At 43.9% G+C, this 20,652-nt stretch overlaps 1 protein-coding gene across 3 annotated transcripts; it reads left to right on the forward strand.

Moving 5' to 3' along the window:
- Positions 1–441: 441 nt before the first annotated feature.
- LDB3 (LIM domain binding 3) lies at positions 442–20,605 on the forward strand. 3 transcript variants are annotated; one of them, XM_061550559.1, is made up of 10 exons: positions 442–577; positions 2,326–2,521; positions 11,302–11,453; positions 13,042–13,108; positions 13,249–13,265; positions 14,215–14,412; positions 15,942–15,962; positions 16,724–16,887; positions 19,925–19,961; positions 20,187–20,605. In XM_061550559.1, the coding sequence occupies exons 2-10, from the start codon at positions 2,426–2,428 to the stop codon at positions 20,281–20,283; spliced, it is 849 nt and encodes a 282-aa protein (XP_061406543.1). In that variant the 5' UTR covers positions 442–577; positions 2,326–2,425; the 3' UTR covers positions 20,284–20,605. The 3 variants fall into 3 exon arrangements, with proteins under 3 accessions (XP_061406543.1, XP_061406545.1, XP_061406542.1); XM_061550558.1 differs by having other exon boundaries at positions 487–670; XM_061550561.1 differs by lacking the exon at positions 15,942–15,962 and having other exon boundaries at positions 486–670.
- The last annotated feature ends 47 nt before the right edge of the window (positions 20,606–20,652 follow it).

The raw sequence follows: 20,652 nt of genomic DNA on the forward strand, positions 1-20,652 counted from the left end.
CCTCTGAAACGTGATTTTTATTTAATGTAACTTTTATTAATGAAAAATTTTTATCTACGTGACTTTACGGAAAAAAACCCAAGAATATGAAACCTTGCAGTCACGAAAGCTTTAAATCTAGAATTAATGTAATGAATGTTTTACGTGTGGGAGGAAGCCGGAGTACTCGGGACAAAACCCACACGTGCGCCTCCCACGCTTCCGATTAGCATGGCCGGCTACGTATGGTGCAAAAGAAGTTCAACATGTGGGGGGGGGGGGGGGGGCAACAGTCTAATCTATGCACGATGCTTTTATAAATCCACCCTGACCAGCACGGTGAAACACGGTCACACAACCCCTATGACCGACACGGCGTGGGGGAAGCCTTCATCCAGAAATGTATTGACAGCGGCCGAACATGGCAAGGGTGTCATTGAAGGGGAGTGGGGGGCTCGGGGGGGGGGGGGCTGTGGTTTCCCTAAGTCACACGACCCAGTGGGTGTGGCATACTGCACTGGTGACGTTAACAGCTTGTGGCTAAATGAGTGCGGGCTCCAGGAGAGAGTGCAGGCGTGAGTGGAAGGCGGACAATCGGGTAAGCGGTGGCAGGACAACTTTACAAAGCTGCACTAAACTCTCGCCCAACGCGGAGTGTTTGCGTGCTCCATTGCAGAAGACTCTTTGGTTGGTGAGTGCATGCAGCAGACATTAATGAAGTGTTTGTATCTTATCAATGTGAGTGTATCTTATCAATGTGAGTGTACCTTAAATTGTTTTAATTGTTAGATATTAAATGCAGATGTTATTTTAGTCAACGATGTCGGTGGAGGAAAATGCATTAATTGAATTTCACCTTTATAACAAATTGGTATTCGAGGACTGTTTTGTGCGTGCAGTGTTGGGTGTTTTTTTGTGATATTTTCTTTTTTTTCCCGAAGTACATCAAATCGGTCCCCTTAATATCAGGTCAATGGTATTCTTTTGAGTGCATGTACGGTTTCACTTAGTCCTCAAAGTGTAAGATTTATCATTGTTTTCGTGTTCAAACTGGTCTTCTGTAATGAGGTTTATGGCATTCTTGTGATTATCTCAATCCAAACCTATTAATATTGTAATCTAGACGATTCAAATTCCATGAAAATCAACTTATGGGATTAAATTTGACACGTTAATTCCGTGCGAAATTCTAAATATTTTTGGTGACTTCAAAGTGCAATGGCAAGTCGGTATTAACAAGCGTCATTTGACACGGTAACTTGGCTTTGAAAATACTAAACACTTGCAGTCAAATTGTGAATGTGCAAAAAACGCGAGCGAAGCTGCCCTGAAACTTAAAACCTGCAAAGCTTCGGCGTGAATCTCCTTGGCTGTTCGTGTTGACCGTTCAATTGCTCTGTGTGTGCGTGAGAGCACATCGGTGTACTTGTTAATTTTATCAAATGCTCCAAAGGCTACTCGGTACCTTTTAAGGCTGGCGGGAGGGATGTCTCCCCGAGCCCAATATAGCGCCCCTATTTTTAACGTGCGAAGTACCTCGTACTCGCCGCGTCCTGCGGCCATCCTTCTTGCTATCTATCAGTCGTCGTAAAAGAAGCCCCTTAATTGTAATTGATGCAGCTACACGATAGTCACATTAAGTAACACCGTGGCGCACGTTCTGTCTCGCATGGGGTCATCCTTAAGCTCTTGCCAACACCGTGGACTTGGCTTTGAAACACTGTCGTTGACTTTGATGAATATAAAACAAGTGCCATTTGAAAAAGGGGCGCTATGCTTTGTTCACAGCAGTAATTTGGAGTTCCGGTAATTGATGCTTGTTTACTGACAGCGGAGTGTGCACTTGCAACCTTGTCACCAGATTTAAAATAAAATGATGAAATCCCAAGTAACGCAACTCGCGCAATCTTTCATCTCTCGGCACGGCAGTTGCACCAATGGTGCAAGTTTCTTAAATCCCATTGCCTCAGCAGTATACATGGGTACCCTACAGATGGTGGTCGACAGGTCATGTGTTGTGGGGTACAAGTGTGGAGAACTACCACCTATTCCAGTGTGGAAGGGAATGACAAAATACCCTCCAGAGGGGGCTCTCTAGAGCTCCCTCTAGCAGAGGCCCTTCTGTCAGCAGTAGTGTGAACAAGCAATTGCAGGGCTGCTCCTTTATGTTCTGTAATGGAATCTATTCTGTTCAAAGGGCACTCTCACACTCTGGCAGGCGGTAAGTGACACTTTACATGCGGTGTTGTCCAAGGCAAAACGTCTACTTAGTTCACGCGAACTCGGATAAATATTTCTCGTTGCGAGCGTCTCTCTCCTCCCTCCCTCCTGCGGTCTTCTCCACAGGGATTTGGCCAAGGCAGGCCTGAGGAAAGCAACCATCTGTCTGTGAGGAGAACTGTGAGGCGCTGATTCGGTGACGCTTTTGAGCAACAGCGGAGGAACCATGAGCAGCTACTCGGTGACCCTGCCCGGGCCGGCCCCCTGGGGATTTCGCCTGCAAGGCGGCAAGGACTTCAACATGCCGCTCACCATCTCCCGGGTTAGCTTCCCGTTTTTGGGTTGCAACCTGTCCTGGGTTCCCCCCCTCCCCCCCCCCAAGCCACGATTTTCCACTTCTTTTGTTTGTTTTGAGGTAGCTCTCTTTCCAAGGGGAAATCAGTAAAGTCTTCCAGGGACACTCCTGGCTTGTCAGTTGCGTAATAATAGACCGCTCAAGACGCTTCGTTTAAATGTAGCCCTCATATTTTCTGTAATTGTGAGATAAACTTCTCATGATATATCCTGGTTTTTTTTTTGTTCCTCTGATACGGCGGCCTTAGTTGTCGTCCCACCGCCACTTTCAACTTGGGACCACCGATTGTTCTTGGCCTATATCTCGGAGGGGCCCACGAAACTCGATGGATTTGCATAGCATCGAAATTGCAACTGGATCTAAAGATGCTGCACAGAAACAATGCATGGATTATTTTCGGGGCAGTCAATTGGTCAGTCCGAGGTAAAGAGGAAAGTTGAACCTGAACTTGCACAGGGGCAGAGGATACCGACAGTACTGGCGGAGGGAAGGAAGTTCCAGAAGTTGGAAACAGCAGAGGAGAAAACGAGTAGCTGCACCAATGTTTATCATCGTGATATTAATGGAAATGCCGTAAGAGTCTCAAGATATTACCGTGGCAGCTTGCAACCTTTTCCCTATGATGAAAACCCAATCAAAATGTTTGCAGAAAATGGTTGTTGACACAAATATACACATGCGTTTCTTTTATTTTTTTGACAAAACAGACTCCTTGGGTTCATCTTCTTGGTTCTTTCGGTAAAGTCACGTAGAAGGGAAATAATAAAATAATCAAAATAAAACATAATAAAATAATTCTCACGACGTTTCGGCCACTACGCAAGCAGCCGTCCTCAGGTGAAGAACAGGTCTGTCGGGAAGACAGCGTCTGCGCTGTGGCCGAAACGTCGTGAGAATTATTTTATGTTTTATTTTTATGATTTTATTATTTCCCTTCTACGTGACTTTACCGAAAGGACCAAGAAGATGAATCCCTGCAGTCACGAAAGCTTTAAATCGAGACTCCTTGGGGTTTCGAGACTTTGCGTGCTGCCAACAAAGCTGGTTCTGACATTAAAATGGCATTCATTGCGCACAGTCCGGTGGCGTTTTCATCCCTGCAGAAATTAGACTGCCACGGAAATGCTAAGAACACCTGCAGATGGAAATCTTCTCTCGCCTACGAGTCACGAGTTCGCAGCTAAGCTTTGCCTCTCCAGAGTGGTGGGCTAACTGCTGTTGTTGATTTTTTTTCTACTTTTTTTTACACCACTGTTCATCATCAGCCTGACTGTAAAGTTCGGCTCCTGTGTGTTCACTTCCATTTTCGTTATGCAGTGCTGTGTGATCGATTTAGAAAACACAAGTGTTGTCACATTAATCATGTTATAAATACAGGGCACAATCTTGAACTGTAAGGATCGCTATTACTGTATTATCGTTTGCATTGTTAGGGTGCTCACAACGTGATATTGAGGCATACTCAAGAACGCAGTGTAGTTGACGTGGCTGGGTGGCTCAGATGGGAGAACTGATTCTCAAGTCTAGCAAGTTGATCATTTCGGCCTGGTCACCACTGAAAAGAACACTTAATAATTACGTTTTTTTGTGCTAAATTACATCCCCGATTAATTAAAATATTTCATTGTCATGCAACAAATGCCGTTCTGATAGCAGAGTGTGGTAGAGTGCACCCCCTAGTGTGTAAATATAAAGCGAGACAATTTGACAAGTTTTGATTTAAAGCTTTCGTGACTGCAGGGATTCATACTCTTGGTTCTTTCGGTAAATTCACGTAGAAGGGAAATAATAAAATAAAATAAATATAAAACAATTAAAATTCTCACGATGTTTCGACTGCAACACAAGCAATCATCATCAGGTGTAAAATCCACGGCAAGAAAATTTGAAAAAATATTTGACAAGTGTTTATGAAGTTATGCGAGAACTCGGGGTGCTCACTGCTCTGGCAAGATTTACGAATGGATTCCTTGCCTCGTGAAATGATGCCGAGAGTACACTGCGAATACAATCGGAGGGAAGGCTAAAAAACTTTTTCTTTTCAATTCAGCATAGCATAACTTAGTGGATGTACCGCTTCATTGTGCTGATGAGTCGAGTGAAAGTGCGTACGTGCGCAAGCGTGGGGCGGTACTGATCTCCGTTGACTGATGGAGCTGAGTCAGCGGTGCAAATGCCAACCTCCCATGGCAGAGGCCAGAACATCCAGTACCTCTGCATACATAATACGCCCCCAGCCCCTATCTCACCTGCTCCACTGTCTTGGCTAAGTATAAAAAAATGTGACGGACAGACCGCTCGGCCTTATCTCATTGGGGAAAAAGGGCCGAGTGATCATAATAATAATGACCATAATTTACAATCCCTTGTCAATTTACTGCTGGATGACGGCCTTCCCGCATGATGATGTACGTCATTGGGGATTGTTTAACCGTGCTTCACCACGCTCGTCTGTGCGGGTTGGTGAAGAGGGAGGCCCCAGGACCGTTTTGGATGCCACTCCGCTACTTACGCCACCCGCGGCGGGTAATCGAACTCAGGTCTCTGGACTCGTAGCAATCCTCAAAGAAGGCACGCACGTCTGCATAGATGCGCTTACTGTTCTGCCCCATATTGCCGACTTTACGCAGAAACAATGCATGATATTTAATTAACAATTCTAATTGTAGTCTTGTTTTTTTATTCCACACAGCTGCCATTTATTAGAGCCATGAATTAGGAGGCAGCATAAATAACCCAAGTTGGACCAGGCCGGATTCCGTGATGTTTGCCGGGGGTTTGTTGCTGGCGCTCGCCTGTATTGAATTTCCTGCGTGCATGTCTAAACAAAAATAGCGGCGGGCGGAGTGGTCTGGACTCACGTCACCGCCAGAGAGCTGGGGACTGGGGGGGGGGGGGTCCCGCGGGCGTTGGGTGACCGAAATATTTTTGTGCATCCCTAAATTTGCCGTCGTTACGTCAACGGCAGGGTATGAGGCTTCACGACATTTTCAAAGAGCTTGTACTGTGTGTGCTGGTGAGCATGTCCATGTTGGAGGGGACCACCTGTCCCCCTCGCTGCATTCAAAAGCAACTTTGTAATGCGTTACACAACACTCCCTGGTGACTCTGCGACCTTTGAGTCAGTGCTGCTGCACGCGAGCCCATTACGTTGTGTGCCTGATTTGTATAATTAAAGGTTCGAAGCCCTGTGTCAATCCACTGCTGGATGAAGGCCTTCCTCCCAATGCGGATTGTTTGAGCGTGCTTCTCGATGGTGGTTAATTGATGGTTGGTGAAGAGGAGGCACTGTGACCAGTTAGGAAATCGATCTGCACTTGGCTGGGAACTGAACTCTGGTCACCGAGCTCATTGCACAGTGTGCCAACCTCTGTGCCACTACTGCACCCCCATTCACGTTGGTAGGCTTCAAGTATTTATTTTTTAGCGTTGAAGCATTACACAAATTGTGTTTTATATACTGTACATGCAAGCTTACATAGCGTGTCATTTATGTATTTATAATATGGTGAATATTTTAAAGGTTCCATTGTGTAGGGGAATGACGTTGGTAATTCGCATGACATTTTGGATGGCAGTTAATTTGTAAAGCAAGAAACAAAGTAGACTTGTACAGTATTTTGGAATTCAATACGATTGATTTAAGTAAAGGCAGTCTCTGGATCAGCTGTGTTGAACAGCCCTTGCTGCACTTTTCGGATTGTCAAATAAATGTGTCTCAGTGGCCAACGTCATGTTCTACAGACCATTTACTGCGATGGCCAAAATTTCGTTTGGCCTTCTGTCAGCTCATCTGTCACTTTTTGAGCAGGGTTCGATTTTTTTTTTGGTCAGTTTGTACCCAACAACGTTGTTGGAATAGGCCGATGCACAGAAAGAAGGGGCGGTCAGATTCCACACAAATGGTATTAGATATTTTCCTGTTGTCATCTTATAAGTCGAAGACATCGGAAGATAAACCTGTGCTTGCTGTCATACATGTACGACCCCGAGGGTGTTGCCCTTTCTGGTTGAGACGAGGTGAGAGCTTGTAGCTGTTGAAAACAGGGCAATTTCAAGAGCCCTGCTTAAGTTCAAAGTCTGTAATCCTCGTGACTTAAAGGTCATCTTAGATGTGACATTTGGCAACCGGCTTGATAAGGTTGTTTGGCAGAATTTCCCTTACATTTCAATAGGCCCTTCAAATAATTGTATTGAAAATGATTGTGCAGATGAAAAAAAAACGAATTCTGCAGTCAACATTGTTTACATGGGATCTAACGGCAGTGCGATTTTTTTAACGGCGGTCACGAGCGGTATCCGTGATCATTTACAAGTTGGGGCGAACGTTGCGAACCTCAGTGCTTTCTGCCGTTTGAGCCACGTGATCCGGCTCATTCCGCGCTTTAAAAGGAGATCCTTCAAGCAGTCGCTTGGCTGACACGGAAGGAATGCTCGCGTTCAAGGATGTGAGGTGTAGATTTAGGGGCCTTGACCCCGCGGTGTAACCTGCCGGTACGCTCGGTTCACTGGAACAAACACTCACGGTGTGTGTATTTAGAGTCAGGATTTTATATTCATAACAATGGAAAATAATGACCACGGGTTGCGCGTCAACATTTGTGAGTGTTGTTTAAACATTTTACAGGTGGACGCTGGGGCATTGGGGCAGAACAAAAAGGCTTGTATGTGGAAGAATTATTTAATAATCCTTCACTCAATGTTGTTTGTTATCGTGGGAACATGGATATAATTTTAACTTTTCTTAATTTATTTCAAGCGGTTGGGGGTCACCCGAGTGTGATCAGTCTGTTCCGCACGTCCGGTATCTTCACCAATGTGCACTGCCCAGTGTGGCGAAGTGCAGTCACATCTCTCCCCCAATGCTGCTTGGGGAGGCCTTCATCCAGCTTTAGATTGATCATGACTAATGACTAATGACGATCATCATTATTTGTTGCTGTATCTCTATAGAGCCGGATGAGGTTGTTTTTCCAAGGTGGCACTGTGTCCTTTATGAAGAATTGGTAGTTACTGTGAATTGTTTCCACACTCATTTAAGCCATGGTATACGATAGCCCAAAGGCTTTTTTTAAATCCATAATTTAAAACCAACGCTTGTCTCAACGGGATGGAATGCTTATCGGTCCATGTTTCCACAACACATTATCAACACGACATAAATGGGGGGCCTGGGATGGTGGAACGTTTTATTTAAATGGCAAGTGAACAGGACCTGAAATAACAGTTCCATGCTTTACTCCGTGCAAGTGATGTGACGGCTTCTCATCGCTTCAGCTGTCCCAGCTGTGACCATTTCACCCTCATCGCCTCTCCCACTTCACCGCGTTGTCACCTTACATCCTGAACACAATGTCTGCTGCTTCCATGCCCACTCTGCCAGACGTGTGCACTGAGATCAGACTATTTATAGCCGGCTATCCTTGGCTTCCTCAGGACGGGGATTCAGGGATTGGTCGGGTTTTGCTATAGCCCGCTCTCTGCGCACCATCTTGCATTTTTGAAGCAAACCCCAACTGCTTGCATGGCAAACTAGCTTGATATATCTTGCATCGACATGGAAAATGCAATCTCCTCCAGAGCTAAAGTTTCACAGAACATTATGACCTCATGTTGACACCATTAACACAATGGACTCAAATAGCCCATGCTCATTAATCGACTTATGAGTGCACTTCACTGCAATGCTTAGCCATATGGCCAAGCTGTAATGGAAGAAAAATTCTGAAGCCATCGAATTAACGGGCGATGCGATCATTTCCGATGGGTTTTAGAAGTGTCATAACACAATTAAATGTTTCCTCATTTGACCATGGCACTGCAGCTACACGTTCCGTGTGCACACTCACAAATATTCTGCTGAAATGCTCACACAGCACAAAGGAGGATGGATACCTTGTGCCCGACACTGCCCCGGAGGCTCATGTTTCTGTCTACGTAAGCCAATAATATAGCATTACACCGAGACCTCCACACTTTTTGCCACCACGGCCTATCGGCATGGCGTGCCGCTTTGAACGATAAACACAGCTGTGTGAGCTGTGTGGCGCAGTTAGCTCCCACATGAACTTATGGCTCTGTGGTGAATAACACTCTTCACGGAGTCTCATTGGTTTCTACCCCAGTCATTAGCACTGTGGCAGTTTGGCTGGCGAGGGGACCCCCAGCTCCCCCCGCCTGGTGTAGCTTATAGGCTTTTCAATGTCGCAGTTTCATACGCATATAATCAAGGAATTGATTGATTTTATATTTTAAAAAATTGTTATAATTACGGGTGCCTGTGACCAAATCACCTGGTATGCACCTGGTCTTGTCGGCACTCCGAAGCTAAGCAGAGTTGGGCCCGGATCGTGCTTGGGACGGGCGACTACTTTGCATAACAGGTTGTTATAGGCTGCTGCGGGGTACGTGCGGCGCAGCAGAGGGCAGTGCGGCCAAATCCATAGTTGTACAATACTGCTGTGCTCTCTGTCTGCATAAACATTCGCTGACCAGCTTGGTGAAGTATGGACATGAACCCCCACAGCTCGCAAAGTTCGTGAAAGTCATCACCCAGTCACGATTTGGCAAAGCGTGTCCATGTTCAAGCTGCAGGTAGTGTTCAATTGTAGCTACATTCGGGCTATAAGACCAGCACACAATGGCTTACTATAGCAAAGTATTTGCCGTTTCACCGTAATGAATAACCCACAATGAATGTGTGTAGAAATTATTTTATGTTTTCTTTGAGTTCTCAGTTGCGCGTAGATAAGTCACCGGTGAACAATCAGATAAAATAATTGTCTTTACATTGTAACGATTATTCACATCGACCATATTATAAAGGACGTTATAAATGAAGCACAAATGACTTCCACGGACATATTGAGGGATGTGAAATATATCATTTTGCAGGCCGATCATTTAGTAGTTCGGTGCCAGGTGTGTGTGAAGGCTTTATCTGAATTTGACATCCTGCAGCCAAAGCTGCAGCGACCCCTTCACTCTTGTCCGTCAAGTCCAATTTTTCTTCCAAAGGTTGTGTTGAGCTTGACTTTGTAAACGTTATCCCTCTAAGGCGGGTAGATGGCGCTGCCCGCTGCAAAGCCACATTTCAAATGTCTGCTGTAAATTCTTTCCATTCGGCGGCGGTGATTCACGGACGCGACGTCGATGTAGGCTACTCTGAGTTTTCCTGGCTCCTGGCCAGCATGTGTAATCTCTCCCCACAATAGGCAAGCAAATGTATTTTAGTCTTAGCACATTTTAATTGTTTAACACGTGTCTGTGAGTGACATTGGTCCCAGAAGTGTTGCGTTAGGCAAGTGTTTGTCGGTGCCTGTGTGCACGCGTGAGTGTCGGCGCATTTCAATTGCTAGCCCGTGTCTGCTTATTCCGCTCCTAAGTAAATTCTATTTAATGTTGCGACGGCTTTTTTTTTAAATACCGCCATCACATTTGGACAGATGATATTGAATTTGGATTTAATGCTTTCGTGACTTCAGGGATTCATATTCTTGGTTTGTTCGGTAAAGTCACGTAGAAGGGAAACAATACAATAATAAAAATATAAAACAATACAATTCTCCCGACGTTTTGAAGAAAAAAACGCCACTTTTTTCAAAATTTCTTGCTGTGGATTTCACACCTGATGACGATTGCTTGTGTTGCAGTCGAAACGTGAGGATTTTATATTTTAATTATTTTATTATTTCCCTTCTACGTGACTTTACCGAAAAAACCAAGAATATAGATGATATTGAGTTTGTGTTCTAAATTCTATAACCAAACAATTCTAAAAGATACGGTTTGACTGGTCAATTGTGCATCTAGACAAGACAATGTGACGATGATGAACATATCGAAGCAACAATTGGCAAATATACACAAATACATTATAATATCTAGGCTTCATTTGCACTAGCTTGTATTTTTATATTTTCGTGGTTGGGTGACAATGTGCGTGTGGAGTAGTGCTTAGTGCCCTGTGCTATTAGCTACGTACGGTTCGAAAGAAGTTAAACATCCATACAACGTATTGTTCCCTGATCATGGGTGACATCATTGGCACATGGTATCTGAAACTGTGCTTGGACTCTTTTAGGTTGGTTTATGTTTAAGTAAGTACATGCTGTGGTATGTGAACATTAGCACTGGCCACTCCACTCATCTTTGTGCTTTGCTGGGCTAAATAGGCGCTTCATAACAGCACATGTCCCAACAGTCTATAATGCTAAATGTGGGATCTTGGAGGTGACTGGGAGGTTCAGGGATCAGACTATTGTGCTGGAATCGCTGAGATCCTGCGTCACAGCCACCAATGACTTCATAGGGTTCTCAAGTATAGAGGGTATTTTTCACTTAATTTGGTTAAAAAAATTTCCGTAAAATATTTATATAATTGGTTGTGCTGTCAAGCGTGTGAGATTTTTATTTAATTTTTATTAATTTTAATTTCATTTTTTACCTACGTGACTTTACCGAAAGAACTAAGAGTGTGTGAGAAATCGTCTTGTCACTTGAAAAAAATTTCGGAACATTCTGTGAAAATCTTGGAGAGATCTGAATGGATTCTTCATCTCACGACTCGACACCAAATCGGTACATTTGGAATAAAAAAAAAAATTTCGTTACACGTGCATATGACAGGGAAGGGTTTCCAGCTCAATGAAACGTGACAACCTGTAGGCTCCTTCGCTGTTGCTGCCACTCCTGCTGATGCTTGTGCTGCTGCCTGCCACTGTGCGTTGTCTGCCTGCGTGTCGCAGGTGAGTGCGGGCAGCAAGGCGGCCCAGAATGGCATCTCGGCTGGTGACTCCGTGCACCAGATCGACGGGGTGCCCACGGATAACCTCACACACGTGCAGGCGCAGACCAAGATCAAGAACTGTGTGGGGTCGCTCCGCATGACGCTGCATAAGTAAGGGAGCCTCGCATTCAGCACGTCTGCTCCTGCATAACACCCCGGCAGTTCTGACCCCTCTATCTAATTTCTCATGAGCACTCGGATAATTAATCTTCAGTCCCATGGGATTGATGAACGGGGACTCCATGTTATACGGGGAATCGATTTCTGAAGAGTAAAAATACGTTCTGAATTTTTTTTTTTAATCGAACACAAGCTTCGGCAGTGTCTTTTGGCAGGGCTGCCCAGATGTTGCTGGAGGCCCGGGGCTGGATGCCCAGGACCGAATTTCATGTGGTTTGAAGGGACCTCCCTTATTCATTAGCGACAAAAAAGTAACAGGCCCTTTGTGATGCCCTCTTTTACGAGATGCCCTTTTTGTGGGCAAATTGCCCTGACATTTTATGCCATCTTGCCCACTTCAGCTGTGCACAGGGGGATGGCTACTCTGCACAAAGGGGGCACATAATTGTACCGCTTTTTGAGTATATGAAAAAATATATGTATCTTTCAACATATGAATAATAGACAGATGATTATGATGATCAAACTTAAAAAAAAATCAATAGGGTAGCATTCTTATGATGCGTATTTGTAAAAAAATATTGTAGATCACCCATCCATCAGTGGGTGTCTCTAGCGAGCAACCACAATCATTAAACACGATTGTGCACTCCCCAGGTCGGGGTTCACCACAGTTTTCTAAGCAAAATGACAAAATGTGTTTTAATACAATTCAATAAATTTCACAGTATCATTCATAAATGATAACCAAACACCACGCCATGGGCAGCAGGGGGCAGTGCAGCAAAACCCATTGTTGTACTATATTCTTAGGTTTTTTTGGTAAAGTCACGTAGGTAAAAAATAAAATTAAAAGTCATTATTATTTTATTTTATTTCCATTATCAACTTTAAATTTTATTTTTTACCTACGTGACTTTACCGAAAAAACCTAAGAGTATGACTCCTTGCAGTCACGAAAGCTTCAAATCTAGAAATAGAAACCATTGTTGTACTGTACTCGTATGCTCCTACATATATGCACCTCACCTTCACAAACCCGCACTGGCCAGCATGGCCAAGTTAATGTTGGGCTAAACAATCCGACGTGGGCTGCACGCCATGCAGAGGCCCTCATTCAGCAGTTCGGATTGACAAAGGGCTGTACATGTTTACGATAAAAAAACATATTTAAGAAAACGCAACTGGACCTGAAGCATGACATTGCGACTCATTTGACTGGGTTATAACTCAATGGATAATGGGAAGCTCGGTTAGGGGCACCAGAGTGGGCGAGATGTGAACTACCTCGTCTGGTATACAGGAGTTCGTGGGTTCGCTCCCGACCCTGACACCGGCGTATTTGGAGTTTGCATGTCCCTCTCCTTGTGGTCGCGTTTGTTTTTTCTCCAGGCCCCTCCTCATTTAGAAACATGAGTTTTAGAGTATTTGGTCGATATACATTTCCACACGATAAGTCACTTCGTTGAGATATCGTCAGTCATGGCTGAGTTGCTTCTGAAAAATAGTTTCTTTAAAGCTCCGTGGGCCTCGCCTGGTAACATTAAAATATTTAATTGAAAAATCTGCTTCCACACAGATGCAAGCGGCCCCTGCCTATGCATGGCCCTGTGATTGATGCTGCAACCACCATCGCACACCAGAAGGTGAGCCCTTAATCTCCTGAAATTAAATCAAATCAAAGCCTGTGATCGCTGATTGTACTGTGTGGACATATCAACAATTTGTAACAGAGACATTTTCCCCCCGTTTTAATTTCTCCTTTTTATTTCTTGCATTTCTATAGATTGTATCTCCACATGGGTGAGTGCAGTAAAAAAGTGTGGCTTTCTAATAAAGAATGTTTTAATCTGAGCACATTCTGTGAGATGAGTGTCATTGGCTTAACTTTAATCACTTGAGACAAATTTGCATGATGGGCAGTTGAATACTGTGTGAATGACGCTTGGATTTTAACAAGAATCACGACATGAACGTAATTCATTATTACACCACAAGCCAGTAAAAGCCTGTCCTACCGATGGGGGTCCACTATTTTTCCAAACTATAATCCTTCATGAAAATGCATTGCATGAGTGACACTGGGGCTTGTATCTTACCTATGTTCAGTACTGGCTTGTATTCGACATTTGATCCTTATGGCGGTACCCCGGGGTACCAAATAATACTAAATGGCCGAGGCAATTAAATACTTTATTTCTGGGACACAATTTTTTTCCAGGGGTGTACTTAACTCCCGAAATCAGTGCTACTCCGCGATGTCGAAACGCAGCGAGGACGATTGCGCCGAAACCCTGAACGCTCGCGTACGCACCGTGGTGGTGCATCGTGTACAGCTCGTCGAGATGAGTCGATTGTCGCATCGCCGACCATCAACAGACTAAAAATGACTGCATCACGGACATTATGCGAGAGCTGGGGTACTATGGTTCCCCGGGTACTGCCATAAGGTTAATATTAGCATGAACATTGTATGCTGCCCTCTCGTGTTGGTATAATGGCATCAACTATTTTATATCAAGTCAAGTTTATTTTAGATCTGAAGGTCAAAGGCCTTGTGTCCTACATAGCTCATCATCAATAACCACAGCCCCTTAGTTCTTTATGGTCAAAAGGAGCCCTCACTCGACTCTTCACGTACAACAAAAAAGTTCCCAAAAAGTTGCTGCGAACCGACGGACAACTCGGGAGTTTTTCATTACGAGGATTTGTTTTTTGTGTTTGTTCGTTTGTCTTAATTTTCCACCGACAGCCAAGATTTCATTAACCCCACGGTTATCAAGGACTCGGCGGTGTCCACGCACAAGCCCATCGAAGTCAGGGGCCCCGGCGGCAAGGCCAGCATTATCCACGCGCAGTACAACACGCCCATCAGCATGTACTCGCAGGATGCCATCATGGATGCCATCGCTGGACAGGCGCACGTGCACGGCAATGATGTCCCCAACGGGTAAGCGTGATGACTGACCTCTTGTGTGTGTGCGTGCGCGCGCGCGTTGTTTGTGTTGTCCCGAGTGACGTGTGGGTTAAGTAGACGTGCAAAGATTAAAACCCAAAGCACCTCGCTCCTCCTCCCAAATTTGGAATCACAATTGGTGTGAATTCCTTTTCGTCGTTCGCTCGATTGATTTTGTCGTGTCGTTAGCGTTTCTTTCGTCAGCCTCATACGTTCGTTCTGGCTTGTCCCCGGCACGACTGAAATCCAAAGGTCAAATCTGGGTTTCGGCCACCTTTTATTAATTAACATTGGTCAAATGCAGCGACGATGTTAATTTCGGTCACCAATAACTGCACGGATAAAATTACAATAAGTTCAGTTTTTCACTTATTTTTGGTAAAATCGCAACTCTGAGGATTAATGATATAGATTTGACTGCCATACAGGAAACCTTTCTGTGTAGTAGGAGGACATGTGGGATAGTTTGCACGTGAAGGGATTTCAGAAGTAGTCCCGTGATAACTGCTTCTGCGGGTCATTCTCTAAAAATCAGGATTGTACTACTGACAAGATGCCAGTAATATAATTGAAATTAAATTAGGGGGGAGGGGAAACAGTTGCTTTTTTACATGCATGATTCATGTATAGTACGCATGAGAATCAATTTGAAAATCCATTCGTTATATGGCTAAAGCTCAGAGCGCGTGTGGTTGGTGGTTGTCAGGACCTGGCAGATGAGTGTTGTGCACCCACACAAGGCGGCGGTTTATTTGAGGACACTGCCGATTAGTGGATCGGCCCCATCCCAATTTTGTTGCGTCTCTAGTGAGATGCATGCTCAGAGATGTCATTCACATCTCGGTATCAATAATTTTTCTTTGGTTCCCTCCTCGATCGATTTTCTTATTGACACTGTGGTCCAACTGATGATGAGACACCTACCCCATACTGGATTTGTATTTTTTTACAGCTGCATTTTATAAAAAATCCACATTTAGACATCTTGTAAAACTAACAGTGTTAGCAAAATCTGTGTGACTTTGGGTTGAGAAGACTTGTCGCTTTTTTTGCGTGAAAGGCAACTAAAGCAGTAATGTCAAAGCTGCTACATCTGCATAATTGTTGTTTGTGGGCCTGTGTGTAATTACCAACATGTGCTTGTGTGCATACATTCACAGTGAGTGATGCGCCTACCATTTGCTTATCTCATTCAGTAATGAGAGCACAGCATTTGTTAACCTTTACGCTAAACTGCTTCGTGCAACCACTCGTCTATGGGCCAAAGGTACATTTCAAATGCCAGTGAGCGACCCATGTACCTGTTTGCTTTGAGTGTTGGCAAAGTGCTTCGTAATTGTGCTGTTTTTCATGATGCCATGTGTTTCTGTAACCCCATACCCTCCATTACAATATTCACACCCGCACTCCATTCCTCTCTCTTCTAACCATGATGCACATACCTCGCCAACCCCTTTCACCTTCTTCCAAAAACTCTCAAAAAATGTCTATGGTGCACCACATTTACACGCTACTCCTTACAGTTCCTCTGAGGCCACTGGGGGGTAAGTAAAATGTTACTATTTGTTTGATTGTTTTTTTAACAGAAACTACATTTAACACGTAGTAGTTTTTCGCGAACAATATTAAGGTTCATCGTTGAGTTTTGGCTCAGATCGCCGCGCGAGTAAAATGTGTGTTGTACATCCATCTCCACCTAGCAAAGCCGATTCATGAAGCTGTCACGTGATGAACAAACGTGACCAATGTATTGCTGCTTCAGCAAACCGGTGTGTTAAGAGCGCAATCCACAACATTTAACAATTTGGTATGACGTACTGCTGGCAATAAGTACTACATCAGTGAAACGTCATATCATATTATTAAACGTTCATCGTAACTACCAGCCAAACGTTTGACCACATTTTTAAATGGTGTGGATTGCTCTCCAACACACGTGTGTGCTGAAGTAGCAATACATTGGCATGTTTGTTCACGTGACAACTTTATTGTGTTGGGTGGAGGAGGGTGTACGACACACATTTTATTTACACAATCTGACCCAAAAATATATTATTAATCAAATATAATTTTGTATTATTATTCAAATCCATTGCCTTTGAACGAAATGTACTAAACATACTAAATGTTCTAATGCCTGAAACTGCGCATGGGATTTTGTAGGAAAAGAAACTCCAACGTTTAAAACAGTGGTGGTGATCGTGGTGATCGTGGTGGTGTAATTCATGGCAGGAAGTTTGACCGTTAATGGTGAGGATACAGCTCGCGCAATCTCACCCGAGTGGTCACCCACTATTTGCGGCAGGCTGATTGCCAAGAACCCACAGGTGGACACCACGTCGCACGTGTACCAAGCGGTGGCCAAGACCGCCACGGACTCGGACCGCTCCGAGGAGGAGATGCTGCGTCTGGGCAAGGCGCAGTCCCGCACGTTCCGCATGCTCGCGCAGCTCACCGGAACCGAGTATAGTACGTGTCCACACGGTCAAACACCCTGCGTTGAGAGGGCATCTGGCCCTTAAACTCCACGAACGATCCAACGTGAGATGAAAGCCTCCCAAATACTTTGCCGTCTCTCGCGGTCTTGCGCGTGCAACAATTCGTCTAGCTCCTGCACGTGAGATGATTTAATTGCTCCACATCTTAGGTGTGTTTCCTCTTTTGTCTTCGATCAATGTGACCACCAGCCGGCCATCCCTTCTAGGAACGTGTTCTGCCCAAGACCACCACTGCTTTGAAATGCACCTCCGCATCCTTGAATAATTTTCAGCTTTTGATCCATTTTTTTTTGCGATCGATTCTTGTGCTCAATTTATTGAGGACAGAAATATCTCTAACAATATTGCGCTTGTTAGATCAGTCAATCTCGTTCCTAATTTCACCATCTCTGGATCTTCTTCCGAGATGCCTTCATTTTGAAAAAGGTATTGATAATTATCACGTATTATGACTCTATTTAGATGCCCACCTCATTCTCCACTCCATCACTTTAACTTATATCATATTCTAATAAATTGTGTTATGTTGTAATGCGTTTTGCCCTCATTTAGTCGTTGGTTAATGTCTTCAAATATTTGGTCTACTTCATCATCATGGCTTGTTAATGAAGCCTCTATTTAAATAACCTTGAACTTGTAGTGGTTTCAGAGCTCAAAGATTATCTGATAAACTGCCCAAAGTACTCTTGATGTTTGATTCCCGGAGAACGTCGAGTTTTGGACTTTAGAACATCAACTCAGTTGACATCCAACCAATTGGGAGTTAGCCAAGCACACAGTTCACATGGTTGCATTGGTGCCCGATGAAGTCAAGTTTAACCGATTAAAGTCCGATCTCTATATAAAACGTAATTTTATGTTAATGAAATGTTTTTGTTACTATTTTTACTGCCATTTCTATGTAACTATTGTAAGGTTATTCTTACGTTATTTTAGTATTATAATCAAAACACGTATAATGTTATTAATATAAAATATACATCATGGACATTCATATTGTATACACATAAGTCATCCTTGGCAATATAACATTCTCGAGTATCATAGATACGCGATGTCTCTTTTATGTCTGGCCACATAAAAAAAAATGTTTACACAACCCATCATCCCACAGCCTTCTGGGAATGCATAATCGCAGCAGTACAAGCAGCCTCCAGACTGGTTTCAATATTTGTTTCTAGATTTGAAGCTTTCGTGACTGCAAGGATTCATACTCTTAGTTTTTTCGGTAAAGTCACGTAGGTAAAAAATGAAATTAAAATTAATAAAAATAAAATAAAAGAATAAAAATCACGACGTTTCGGAGGCAACACATGCTTCCGTCTTCAGGTGAAACCGTCACAGCAAAATATCTGTATCAAGCCTTGAATAATTTGATACATATTTTGCTGTGACGGTTTCATCCGAAGACGGAAGCTTGTGTTGCCTCCGAAACGTCGTGATTTTTATTTTCATTTTTATTAATTTAAATTTCATTTTTTACCTACGTGACTTTACCGAAAAAACTAAGAGTTTCAATATTTGGTGTCTCATCAGTAGTCAAGCTTGCTTGAATAAATGCTGGTGAATATATATATAGCTCCTAGTTCAGTGTAAAACTACAGACAGCATCGTGATCACTGCGATCAACAATCACAGCTATTCTCTTATTTAGTGTTTACTTCCACCCATATGTAAATGGACAATTTTGCACAAGGTAAGTTGTCCGATACAGCGATTAAAGAACTCGCCAGTGACTGGTGCCAGCATGTCCGCCTGCAACCTCTTTGGCCAACTATCCTGAGTTGCTTCTTCAGAGCAGATCTTTTCAGACTTATGGTTGAAGACCTTTTCCACGGTGGTGCCTTGAAAGCTGACAGGTTTAACACTTCAGCTGTCTGTCCTTCTCTGTTAAGTGTCATTGCCCAAAACGTAAGTGGTAATGACAAACTAACTCCTGCAGAGGGCTTCAGTGCTTTGCGCCTCGCCCGTCACCACCCCCCCCCCCCATGCGTGCAGATACTGACTATTGTATGTAGGGTGTGTAGGCATATATGCCTACAAAATAATGTTTTTGGGGGGGGTCAACAATTTTCAGAAACCTGTTGAATCTACTTTTAACCCCCACATCTGGGGGTGGGGGGCTCACTTTCTATAACTTCTCATAATTTAGTTGACACTGAACGCCAGGCTTTTATCATAGATACATGTGTAGTGTTGTAAATCACACTAATGGGTATATGGTCCCCTCACCCGTTCCCCTCAGAAGGTACAAGCCTCCGGACCTTGCAGGCTATCAAATCTCCCTGCTCTCCCAGCATCCTCTGGCTGGACCTAGGGGATCTCTCCCCGACCACTGGTTACACTGAGCCCGAGCCCTGACAAGGGCTGGAGGGCTTGGTCCCAGGGTCCTAGACGTCTTCGGTCGACTTGGGTCTTCGTGTAGCAGAACTGGCCAAGAGCTCTCAGCGATCTGGCTTTTATACCTGTTCGTGGCTGGGTTGTCCAATCCCCGGCCACCTTGTGGGACCCTCTGATTGGTCCTTCCCAATCTGGCGTTTGGATCCTACCTCACCCCATTTGACCCTGACCGTTTGATTGAGCGGGAAACCCTTGTTTACGATCCGCTCTCTCAGTTAGCGAACAACGAGTAGTTAACACCACTACAAAAGGCACCACTTCCAATGTAGTTGCTTATGTTGTGCTGAATGCAATGATAGTTTTACTTAGCTGTGATTGAGATGAGCAATTTAAAACATTATTCGTGTGAAAAGGATGTCTTTTGCTATGTTAATTTGAAGATTGATTTTTATGCTAAATGTTTGGAAATAACTTTCTTTAAATGCCAAGTGAATTTTGTGTGATTACATGAAACAAATTATGACACACATACCTTTAAAAGTCCCTTTTTACAGCTACCTTATGCACTTTTAAAGCAATGTTTTAACATGTACGCTTCTAAATTATATTGCACATCGACTTAACGTGGAATTATTTAGCAGCACTAATTGTTTTGCGTATATTTCTAGTGCAAGATCCTGATGAAGATGCTTTAAAGAGAACCAGGTAAAATTCGTTTCCATGACCCTTCAATTCACCGTTCAAAAGCTGTTGGTCGAACATTTAACCGGTTTCCCCATGTTATCATCTGCAATGCACCTGTTCTCCAATCTGTCTCGTTCTAGATATTTTATTTAAATTTTATGAATTTTAATTTTTTACCTACGTGACTTTACCGAAAAAAACCTAAGAATATGAATCTGTCTCGTGTTGTTGTTGCTGCGACCGCAGAGAGAAGTTTGAGAGTCAGGTGAAGGGGCCACGCTTCAACAAGCTCAAGGAGTGGCACCACGGCCTGTCCGCTAGCTCTCTGCACATCAAGAGCTGAGATGGAAGGGTGGCCCATCTCCCAAGTGGCGGCGCGAGCAGAGGAGAGGGCAGGAGGCCGACCCCAGTTGTCAGCCGGCTTGGCTTCAACTCTCCTCTCTTGCCAATGCACTTTGAAACACACATTAACTGCATCCACGTGTGTTGTTGGTAATTTTGCCTTACGGAGTGCCAACTTCCTTCTATTCTTCTGGCTTATTTTTCCCCCGATTGTATATTGGTGTTTTTTGGTGTGCTGCAAGCGCCCTTAGTTTACCTGCAGTTACTTCTGTCCACCTGCTGCACAAGAAATGGAGATTTCAATAAAGTGTCAATGAAGCTTACCGTTTTTTGTAGCCTTACACATTAGATGCAAGACACATTTGTGATA

Source organism: Lethenteron reissneri, chromosome 12 (assembly GCF_015708825.2).
Source record: "Lethenteron reissneri isolate LAM-NWPU_2019-01 chromosome 12, ASM1570882v1, whole genome shotgun sequence".
NCBI lineage: Eukaryota > Metazoa > Chordata > Hyperoartia > Petromyzontiformes > Petromyzontidae > Lethenteron > Lethenteron reissneri.

What these genes read in the sequence shown, in the direction of transcription:
- LDB3 (XM_061550559.1), top strand. Translation starts at nt 2,426, where the DNA reads ATGAGCAGCTACTCGGTGACCCTGCCCGGGCCGGCCCCCTGGGGATTT. An exon ending in TCCTCTGAGGCCACTGGGGG is followed by an intron (nt 15,963 to 16,723) that starts GTAAGTAAAATG and finishes TATTTGCGGCAG; the next exon opens with GCTGATTGCCAAGAACCCAC. An exon ending in GCTCACCGGAACCGAGTATA is followed by an intron (nt 16,888 to 19,924) that starts GTACGTGTCCAC and finishes GTATATTTCTAG; the next exon opens with TGCAAGATCCTGATGAAGAT.